This window comes from Amblyraja radiata, chromosome 10 (genome assembly GCF_010909765.2).
Source record: "Amblyraja radiata isolate CabotCenter1 chromosome 10, sAmbRad1.1.pri, whole genome shotgun sequence".
NCBI classification, from domain to species: Eukaryota; Metazoa; Chordata; class Chondrichthyes; order Rajiformes; family Rajidae; genus Amblyraja; species Amblyraja radiata.
In genome coordinates, this window is record NC_045965.1 from 55,593,832 (window position 1) to 55,605,623 (window position 11,792).

The 11,792-nt window shown below is 43.9% G+C and overlaps 1 protein-coding gene across 1 annotated transcript; it reads right to left on the bottom strand.

Annotated features, from left to right (window-relative positions):
* Positions 1–4,606: 4,606 nt before the first annotated feature.
* rwdd3 (RWD domain containing 3) lies at positions 4,607–9,063 on the bottom strand. Its single transcript, XM_033028896.1, has 4 exons — positions 8,667–9,063; positions 6,522–6,982; positions 5,031–5,146; positions 4,607–4,917 (listed from the first exon to the last, which is right to left on the bottom strand). The coding sequence occupies exons 1-4, from the start codon at positions 8,761–8,763 to the stop codon at positions 4,812–4,814; spliced, it is 780 nt and encodes a 259-aa protein (XP_032884787.1). The 5' UTR covers positions 8,764–9,063; the 3' UTR covers positions 4,607–4,811.
* Positions 9,064–11,792: the final 2,729 nt, after the last annotated feature.

Genomic DNA, 11,792 nt, shown 5'->3' on the forward strand with positions numbered 1-11,792 from the left:
TTCTATATACTGGGGGAAATTTACAGAGGGCCAATTAACCTACAAACCCGCACGTCTTTGGAATGTGAGAGGAAACCGAAGCAGCCGGACGCAGAGAGAACATGCAAACTCCACACAGACAGCGTCCAAGGTCAGGATTGAACCTTCAGCTCTGGCATTGTGAGGCAGCAGCTCCAGCCTCAACTTCTCGAGTAGTAAGTGCATCAAAGGCTACAGGGAGAAGGCAGGTGAATAGGATTGAGAGGGAAAACTATATCAATTGAATGGCAGAGGAGACATGCCGATGGGCCAAAAGGTCTAATTCTGCTCCTGTATCTCATGGTCTTGTAGTCTATTCCCGCTGCACCAAGGAGCCAATCACCAGTAAATATTTTCAAGAGAAAAATGGACTCGTGGTGGGTCACTTGTAAAAAGGATACAAGTCTATGGAGAGACAGTGAAGGTGATGTGGGATTATACTGGCAAAGGCACAGCACAGATATAATGAGCCAAATGATAGCCTTCTGAGCCATAAATGTCTCCGCTTCTATTACAGAAATTATATTTACTCCAAGTTTGAAGGATGACCATAGCTAGAGAAAGTGTTGGGAGTGCGATGTTTCATCAAATCAGGATTGACACACGGGTTACAAATTAGATAAGCATGATGTAGAAGAGGGTGATAAAAGCCATGATACACTTACATCATTTAATCTGACAGACAATAAAAGTAAAAACCATGGCGAGAGTGATGGGTACATTTGATGGGGATTTCACCATCCGAAGAAATGTTATTTACGCGAGGATGAAACTTCATAAAACTGCACGGCAGAAAACTCGGAGAAGTAAACCTTAGAGATTAGCCGAATACTGAGTACAGACAAGATATGTCCAAGGAGGAAATGATCAGGGACAAGCTAAAGGTGAGGGAAAGTACATTTCGGAAGTTCAACTGCGATTTGAAAAAGGGTAAGACTCTAGTCATACAGCGTGGAAACAGGCCCTTCAGCCCAACTTGCCTATGCCAAAGAAGATGCCCCATCTACACCAGTTCCACATGCCTGCATTTGGCCCATATCCCTCTAAACCTTTCCTATCCATGTGCGTCTTTCAAATGTTGTTATCGTACCTGCCTCAGCTATCTCCTCAGGCAGGTTGTTCCACATACCTATCACCCCCTGTGTGAAAAAGCTGAATATAGGTGTTCCTATATTCACAGTACTATGTTTACATAGGTATTCTGTTGTGCTGCTGCAAGTAAGAATTTCACTGTTCTGTCTGGGACACATGACAATACAACACTCTTGACAAAATCTTTCCCCTCTCACCTTAAATCTATATCCCCCGGTTATTGGTTCCCCCACTCTGGGTAAATGATTCCATATATACGTATATATGTGTGAGTATGTGTAGATATACACACTAGACTTTTTTTCTCTCTTGTTTCTAATATTATTTACAGTGTACTATGTTTACATATTCTGTTGTGCTGCTGCAAGTAAGAATTTCATTGTTCTATCTGGGACACCTGACACTAAAACACACTTGCCTCTCGACCTTGATTTGCCAACCATGTGAGATGTTTGGCCAAGGGCAATGTTTTTAATTGTGATAGTCTTGATTTAGTGAATTAAAGCTGATTGAGTCTGGAAGGTCATCATTTGGAAAGATACACAAAAGAAATATCTTGTGCTCATTCACCAGGGATCAAAACTTCAAACCACATATACAGTATATATGGGTGTGTGTATATACATGTATATATATATATACATGTATATATATATATATATATACATGTATATATATATATATATATATATATATATATATGTACATGTATATTATATATATAATATATATATATATATATATATATATATATATATATATATATATATGTGTGTGTGTGTGTGTGTGTGTGTGTATATGTATATATGTGTATATATATATATAAGTGTGTGTGTGTGTGTATATATAAAATTATGTATACGTGTATATATAGAAACATAGAAAATAGGTGCAGGAGTAGTCCATTTGGCACTTCGAGCCAGCACCACCATTCATTGGGATCATGGCTGATCGTCCCCTATCAATAATCCATGCCTGCCTTCTCCCCATGTCCCTTGACTCCACTGGCCCCTAGAGCTCTATCTAACTCTCTCTTAAATCCATCAAGTGATTTGGCCTCCACTGCCCTCTGTGGCAGGGATTCCATAAATTCACAACTCTCTGGGTGAAAAAGTTTTTTCTCACCTGTCTTAAATGACCTCCCCTTTATTCTAAGACTGGGGCCCCTGGTGCTGGACTCGCCCAACATTGGGAACATTTTTCCTGCATCTAGCTTGTCCAGTCCTTTTATAATTTTATGTTTCTATAAGAATCCCCTCATCCTTCTAAGTTCCAGTGAATACAAGCCTAGTCTTTTCAATCTTTCCTCATATGACAGTCCCGCCATCCCAGGGATCAATCTCGTGAACCTACGCTGCACTGCCTCAATCACAAGGATGTACTTCCTCAAATTAGGATACCAAAACTGTACACAATACTCCAGATGTGGTCTCACCAGAGCCCTATACAACTGCAGAAGAACCTCTTTACTCCTATACTGAAATCCTCTTGTTATGAAGGCCAACATTCCATTAGCTTTCTTCACTGCCTGCTGTACCTGTAAGCCAACTTTCAGTGACCGGTGTACAAGGACGCCCAGGTCTCGCTGCACCTTCCCCTTACCTAACCTAACCCCATTGAGATAATAATCTGCCCCCTTGTTTTTGCCGCCAAAGTGGATAGCCTCACATTTATCTATATTATATTGCATCTGCCACACATCTGCCCACTCACTCAACCTGTCCAGGTCACACTGCAACCTCCTAACATCCTCTTCACAGTTCACACTGCCACCCAGCTTTGTGTCATCCACAAACTTGCTAGTGTTGCTCCTAATTCCCTCTTCCAAATCATTAATATATATGGTAAACAGTTGCGGCCCCAACACCGAGCCTTGCAGCACTCCACTCGCCACTGCCTGCCATTCTGAAAAGGACCCGTTCACTCCTACTCTTTGCTTCCGGTCTGCCAACCAATTTTCTATCCATGTCAGCACCCTACCCTCAATACCATGCGCTCTAATTTTAGTCACCAGACTCCCGTGCGGGACCTTATCAAAGGCTTTCTGAAAGTCTAGATACACTACATCCACTGGCACCCCTTCATCCATTTTACTTGTCACATCCTCAAAAAATTCCAGAAGATTAGTCAAGCATGATTTCCCTTTCATAAATCCATGTTGACTTGGACTAATCCTTTTACTGCTATCCAAATGCGCCATTATTACCTCTTTAATAATTGACTAGCATCTTTCCCACCACCGAAGTCAGGCTAACTGGTCTGTAATTCCCCGTTTTCTCTCTCGCTCCTTTCTTGAAAAGTGGGATAACATTAGCTATCCTCCAATCCACAGGAACTGATCCTGAATCTATTGAACATTGGAAGATGATCACTACTGCGTCCACTATTCCTAGAGCCACCTCCCTGAGGACCCTGGGATGCAGACCTTCAGTCCGATTAGCCTACCCAATACTATTTCTCGCCTAATGAAAATTTCTTTCAGTTCCTCTACCCCCTTAGATTCTCTGTCCTCCAGTACATCTGGGAGATTGTTTGTGTCTTCCTTGTGTCTTCCTTACCTATTCAACTCTTCTGCCATTTCCTTGTTGCCCATAATAATGCCTTCAAGGGACCCAAATAAGTGTATCGCCAGGATGGTGTGGGTCTTTGATGATGTTGGCTGGCTTTTTGAGGCAGTGACTCCGGTAAATCCCTTCGATGGTGGGGGGGGGGGGGGTCAGAGCCGATGAGTGACTGGGCAGCGTTCACAACTTTTTGCAGTGCTTTGCTGCAAACATGTGATAACTGACGGACTATAGTCTCAAGAAACCATTATATGTTTTTTCAATAATTCAATTTTAAAATAAATTGTTCTGCAAATGTTGGACTCATGGGAGGTCCATTTATTTATATATTTATTTATTCAAGAAATTTATTCAATTATTCAAAAATTTGATTACACCACCATAATACAATACAAACAAATATCCTTAATAAACTGCAGTACAATTATCTTACACTCCTTGTCAAGGATGCATTCAACACCCTGCGGAGCCCAGCGGTCCCGGAACTCCCCCAGGGTGCCCGTGGACAGGGCGTATTCCCTTTCTAACCCCACCCGGGCAATGGAAGGTGGTCTTGGCGGGGAGGATGCTCCTCAAACTGCAGAGCATACTGGACAGTACAGCTCACCTCCTCCATGACACACTGGTCAACCTGAGAAGTACCTCCAGCAACAAACTGGTTCCACCAAGATGCAACACAGAACACCTGTGGCTATCAAACTGTTCAACTCCTCCCCTTTCTGTCGTGGGGTAGACTGAGTGACTCCTCCTCCCCCCCCCCTTTGCACATCGTTAATCCTTTCCACTCGTCACTTTAATTTCATATTTCATGTATTTTGTGTTTTAATGATTGTTGGCAGATCAATTTCCCTCCTGGGATAAATAAAGTTGTATCGTATCGTATCGTAAATATCAATTCAATGTAGATTATCAATCTGCTTACACCAGTCGTGTTCATTTAAATCCATTTAATTTATTAACAGATTCAGGCTAGGAACAAAGTTTACAAATATCTTATTGTATCGTGGAAACAAACTACGGGGTCAGTCAGCATCTGTGGAGGCAAAGAGGCGTTTCGGGTCGAGACATTCCAAAGTCACAATTTCCACGCAAAGATAGATTTATTTTTCTTCTATCCATTCATGTTGAAGGGACATTTTAAAAATGCACAAACTTATCATAGAGGTCAGATAAGCCCAGAGTTTCAAATTCTTTGTGTAACTCACACTCTGATGTAAATTCCTTCACAGCAAAGTTTGTAAGCCTAAAACAGAAACAGATTTAAAAACAAATCAATACCTCTCATTCAATATTCCGAATGTACCAATTAATCTGCTCTGACACTCTGGGAAGTGATGCTTGTTGTCAGCTTTTTACCTGCGCTGCCCAGCTTGAAGTCGTTCCTCACAAAGTACACTTATCATCTTTTCCTTGCATCGTTTTCCACTGGAGTCCACGTCCACCTTGGTGGTTTTCTGGACAACTAGGTAGTCCTTCCATTTTACAAGCAAAATAAAAACATGAGTAACATCACGAAGCAGCCCAGACCATCACACAAACTAACCTCCCTTCCATTGACTCCATTTGTACCTCACACTGCTTCGGCAAGGCCAGCAGCAAAATCAAGGACGTACCCCGGTCACTCCCTCTTCTCCCCTCTCCCTTCTCCCATCGGGCACAAGGTATAGAAGTGTGAAAACGCACACCTCCAGATTCAGGGACAGTTTCTTCCCAGTGGTTATCAGGCAATTAACCATCCTACCACAACTAGAGAGCGGTCCTACGAGCAGAACTATCTTCCTCACTGATTACCGTCGGACTATCTTTGATCGGATTTTACTAGCTTTACATTAAACGTAATTCCCCTATGATGTATCTGTAGACTGAATGGCTTGATTGTAATCACGTATTGTCAGTCTGCTGTCTGGTTAGCACGCAACAAAACCTTTGTACATCGGTACAGGTGACAATGAACTAAAACCAAACCAAACTAAACAGACGATGTAAATATTATTTGAGCAAAGTAATTTTAGAAACAGCTTCCTAGTGGTGAATTTTCTGTATAATTTTGTACTGAAAGACTATTTCATAGGAATTCAGTGCAAGAGGCAGCATGCTGATCTGCAGAGTGTAACTTGTCTCCAGCAGATGTATAAGTATCACATTCAAAATGGCAGTCAGAAATAAATCCAGCACTCCCAATAATTCAACAAATTTATCATGTGCTTATATCAGGCTTGCTGGCCACAAATGTCTCAGATTTGAAAGTGAGTTTGCTGATCTTGCTTGGATGAGTGCAAGGGTCCACAAGTGAATTAAATCATGTCAGGTTTGAATAAAGGATGAGTTATCGAACGGAACTGTTCAAAGACCTTGTGCCTGTGCTTTTGTGAACAGGACATGAATCTCATGGTGAACCAACTGGTATCTAAACTGGCAAAGAATCAACACTCTAGGGGGAATGTTTGGTTGAGAATATTATCAAGAAAAATAATACCGCATAAACATACATACGTTAAATCATAGAAACATAAAAAATAGGTGCAGGAGTAGGTCATTCGGCCTGTTGAGCCATTCAATATGATCATGGCTGATCCTCCAAAATCAGAAACCCATTCCAGCTTTCTCCCCATAACCCTTGATTTTGTTAGCCCTATGAGCTATATCTAACTCTCTCTTGAATACATCCAGTCAATTGGTCTCCACTGCCTTCTGTGGCAGAGAATTCGCAACTCTCGGGGTGAATATGTTTCTCCTCATCTCAGTCCTAAATGGTCCACCCCTTATTCTTAAACTGTGACCCCTGGTCCTGGACTCCCCCAACATCGGAAACATTGACTCACATCACTGAAAATGAAATGGCGCTACCTTGATATCTTTTCTCTCCCCTTGCAGAAGAATTAATATGAGTTTGCCCATGAACATCAGTCTTCCTGCGAGTCTTAGGTCAGAAGTCCATTTCCCAATGCTTTTGATGTATTTTCCCTTGGCTCTCATGTGGTCTAAATGTAGCAATGCCGTCCATATCCCATCATCGGCGCTGGTCTGGTGCTGCTGGTTGTCACCTTCACCTGCTGGCTGGTCCAGGCTATTCTGGACGTTTTGCTGGAGCCACGCCATCAGCTCATAAACCATGGGGTGGGAAAGAAAAGTCTCTGCGTACCGTAACAGGTTCCCCTTCAAATCAGAGCACTGCTTGCGACTAAGTTGATCCGAGCTGATGGTGATATCCGGCAGGCAGAACGGGTAGCCAGGCGGCAACTGAAAAGTAACCTTCAACGGCACGTTATTACAAACGTCATAAATTTGGAAAGTGATCCCCTCAGATTCTGCAATAAATTGGAGAAAGTCAGCACTGATTCAATATCGTAAAGTTAGCACTGATTTCTGAAACTTTGACACAAGATGCAAATGATTCTCAAAATATAAATGGAAACGGGTTTCAGGGACAGGTAATTTCTCATTGGCAGGAATATGTTCTGTTAAATTGGGCAATAGAGCTATGGTTTCTACTGTAACTTGCTATGGGACTCCCTTGAATCGTGAATGCACCAACCCTCTCACACTTCACACATAGGACAATACTATAAAGACAAAACCAAATGCCATTTTTAATGGACTCACAAGGAACTGCAGATGCTGGAATCTTGAGCAAACACAAAGTGCTGGAGGACCTCAGCAGGTTGCTATTGTTATTGTGCTGTACTCTCGCTAGTGTTGTAGGAGAAAGGTTAAGCATTCATTTTATTGCTTCTAAATCTACAGCAGAATCCATTTTGTAACTTCTAAATCAGGGGGGGGAGGAGATTTAAGAGGAACCCGAAGGGCAATTTTTCACACAAAAGATGATAAGTGTATGGAACGAGTAGCCGGCAGAGGTAGTTGGGGCAGGTACTATTCCAACATTTAAGAAACATTTAGACAGGTACATGGATAGGATAGGTTAAGAAGGATATAGGCAAAACGCAAGTAGGACTGCTGTAGATGGGACATGTTGATCAGCGTGGGCAAGCTGGGCTGTGGGGCCTGTTTTCACACTGTATGATTTGAAATCCACCAATTTTGAAAATTGAGAATCAATCTCATTGTTACTCATTGTTGAAAAATTCCAAATTCGATCAGATAATGTAACTGTTGTGAAATTTTTGTAGATTTTTCAAAATGTTAAAGTACAAATTCATAGCAATAAGCCATTATTCAAAATGTGTTAGTGACAGAGGAATACTTGAATGGTAGTTATAATGGAGACAAGTCTTGGAGTCAAAGCCCCCCAAATAGCAGTGAAAATTCATTATTTGTAGAGATATCAGTTTATGGATAAATATTAGCCAGAACACCAGGAAAACGGTTCAACTGGTGTCAAAGGGTTTTCATATCTCACCAGGGATTTATATCTCACCAGCAATCTAGTTAACTCCTGTTCTGAATGTTACCCGGACCACCGTGCAGTTTACTTATCAAACCTCGACCACCTGATAATATCGAAGACAGACACAAAGTGCTGGAGTAACCCAGCGGGACAGGAAGCATCTCTGGAGAGAAGGAATGGGTGACGTTTTGGGTGGAGACCCTTCTTCAGACTGAGTCAGGGAAGAGGGAGACATAGAGATATGGATGGGGTAGGCGTGAAAATGACAGATCAAAAGGGCACGATGAGCAAGGAAAATGTAACATGGTTCATTGTTAGTTGAGGGGAAACGAGTTGGAGACTGGGTGGGGGAAGAGGGGGAAAGCAAGGGTTACTTGAAAACCCGCTGAGTTACTCCAGCATGTTGTGTCTATCTTGGGTGTAAACCAGCATCTGCAGTTCCTTCCTACACACAAGGGGTTAAAGTCCCCCCTGTGGGACGCCTCTGGCACTGGTTCCTCTATAACCTTTGCTAACTACGGCACGGATCTACTCTGCCACCTCGGCCCTTAACCTCAAGCTGCCCGAGAGGCAGGATTCCCCCCTACTTTGCTTTGGGCTCCTTGCATCGGGACCTCGGGGGGTGGGTAGAAGGAGCCCTTCACCTGACTGAGAGAGGAGGTGGAAGTCGCCGCTGTAAATGACCCGGAGTGCGGCCACCTCGTCCTCCTTCCCCTGCTCCTCCTGTTGCTGAGAGGCCATTGGGCGGGGACGAGATCGCTCCCTGCCGCTGCTGGAGCTCCGACACCGGGCAGGGTCAGCGGGGAGCGCCGATGCTGGAGCTCCAGCGCCCGGGCAGGGTTGAGGAAGGAGCACCGTCGCCTCCGCTGCTGCTCTTGCAACACAGAGCGGTGACTGGCCGGCTTGCTGCTGCTGCTGCACGCCGCTTATTCACTCCGCGCTGAAACAAACAGAAAAAAACACAGGCCTCGCCAACTGAACCGAATTTGCAAATAAAAAAGAGACCAACGAATGTCCATGTCTGCAGGAAATGTTAGAGCAATTGCAAAACGAGTTGCTGCCGTTCCTCATCCTGCGGCAGCAAGTTTGTACAAAGGTTTGCATGCAGCAAAACCTTGCCATTTGCTTCATTAAAGCACTTGTATCAAACCATTTAACATACAGCAGATGGTCAAATTTTGGGAGTTCAACATGCCCAAGGATTTTAAGAATATATATTTTTTTAATGCAAAGAGGTTTATCGTTATATTTCCTTATGAGATGAAAAGGTGGCCATTCGGCCCATTTAATATATTCTGGCTCACAAGGTAATCTTATTCTCCACTGATTTTCCCTGTAAGTATCCTTCTCATGTTCCCAACCACTCCCACCAGATTCCACCACTCACCAACACACCAGAGGCATAGAGTCAGACAGCATGGATGCTAGGCCTGTGACCCAACACATCCACGAAGACCAAGATTCCCATTTGTCCCTTTGGCTTGTGTTTGACCCATATCCCACCACGGATGGAACATAGGACAGTACAGCACAGTGTGTAGGAAAGAACTGCAGATGCTGGTTTAAATCGAAGGTAGACCCAAAATGCTGGAGTAACTCAGCGAAACAGGCTGCATCTCTGTAGAGAAGGAATGGGTGACTTTTCGGGTCGAGGTCTGAAAAAGGGTCTCGACCTGAAATGTCACCCATTCCTTCTCTCCAGAGTTGCTGCCTGTCCCACAGTACAGCACAGGATTGTTTGTGCTGACTGAACATGATGCCTAGCTGAACTGATCTCATCTGCCTGCATATGATCCATATCCGTCTATTCCCTGCACTTCCACGTGCCAATCCTAAAGCCTCTTAAACGCCACTGTCGTATCTGCCTCCACTACCACCACCCCTGGCAATGCGTTCTGAGTCACCATCCTCTGCATAAAAATCTTGCCCCGTACATCTCCATTAAACTTTACCCCCTCTCACCTTATAGCTATGCCCTCTAATGTTGGATATTTCCACCCTAGGAAAAAGGTTCTGACTGTCTACACTATCTATTCTTCTCATAATTTATATACTAACTAGACTAAGTGGGACCCATTGGGTCCCATGTTCACATGGGAGGGCTGGTCCCCGACCCAATATTCCACTTCTCCACCAATTCCAATATTGGTGGCCAGTGGGGGGGGGGGGCTTTCTGGAGCGCTGGTATGGGTGGTGTTGGTCTCCAGAGGGCTAGTATGGACATTGAGGGCCAAATGGATTCTTGGGGTGGCAACTCAGTCCCTCACGCCTGATGTGCTGGCAGCTCACTCACGGCTGGTGGGCTGGCAGTTGACTCACAGCTATTCCTTGAAATTCCATTTCAAGCAGAGTGCAAGGCCACCAAATTCAAATCAATTTTCCTACCATTTCAAGCAGGGTGCAAGGCCACCAAATTCAAGTGCAGTTTCTTACCTCTTCGAGCAGGGTGCAAGGCCAAAAAATTCAAGTGCAGTTTCATACCACTTCAAGCAGGGTGCAAGGCCACCAAATGCAGGTTCTGTTTCCTACCACTTCATACAGGGTGCAAGGCCACCGAATTCAAGTGCAGTTTCCAACCACTTCAAGCAGGGTGCAAGGCCACCAAATTCAAGTGCAGTTTCATACCATTTCAAGGAGGGTGCAAGGCCACCAAATTGAAATGCAGTTTCATACCATTTCATGCAGGGTGCAACAACACCACATTCAAATGCAGTTTCATACAATTTAATGCAGGGTGCAAGGCCACCACATTCAAATGCAGGGTTAAACTACCATAAAAACCACCATAAAACAAAACACACCACACTCACAGTACAGTAGACATTCAGTGTGTTCAGTTGATTCACAGCTCAGACAGAGTCGTGACCTCTCCCTCCCCCATCATGCAGAGACTTAGCCACACTTCCGGGTTTTATAATCCCTCCCCCTCCCACCGGAAAAGGTGTTGCCTTCATGGCATGATTGACAGGAGAGAGATTCTCAACATTTTTTAAACATTAATAACACTTTTGTTTTTCATTGATGGCAAGAATCCTCTGCACCTGATCAGCGGAGGGGAACTGAGTAAGATGGCCAAAAATCACAGCCGTAAGTGGTAGCGTTTTATCTAAAGTCAATATAGTGCAAACAGGAAGTTGTCACGTTTAGACAAACAACCATTTGCAGGCAGTGCCTTTTCACTTCAACCCAAATCCCCCAAACAACCATTTGCAGGCAGTGCCTTTTCACTTCAACTCAACCCCCCCAAACAATCATTTGCAGGCAGTGCCTTTTCACTTCATCCCAAACCCCCCAAACAACCAGTGCCTTTTTACTTCAAACCAACCATATTTTCATTTTCAAACCACATTAAGGGCACTCACAGTTGAGTAGACATGTGTTCAGTGTTATTCAGAGCTCAGAGAGACGTGACCCTCTGGCTTCCTCCATCTTGCAGAGACTGAGTGAGGCACACCACTTCCTGGTTTTATAGTCCCTCCCCCTCCCTCCAGCAGGGGCTGTAGAGAGAATGGCAAATTTAAAAAAACATTAATATCTCTCTGATTTTTCATCGATGGGAAAAATCCTCTTTTACAGTTACAGGAAGGCAGAGGGGGGCTCTGAGCGAAGTGGCCAAAAATGACGGCCATAGGTGGCGGCGTTCTCTCGGAAATCGCAGCACAGTGAGTCAAGATCAGACTTATAGTAATATAGATATCGTCTCCCCTCAACTTCTGACATTCCAAAGAGACCAATTTAAGTCTATCGAACCTCTCCCTGTAACTGAGACC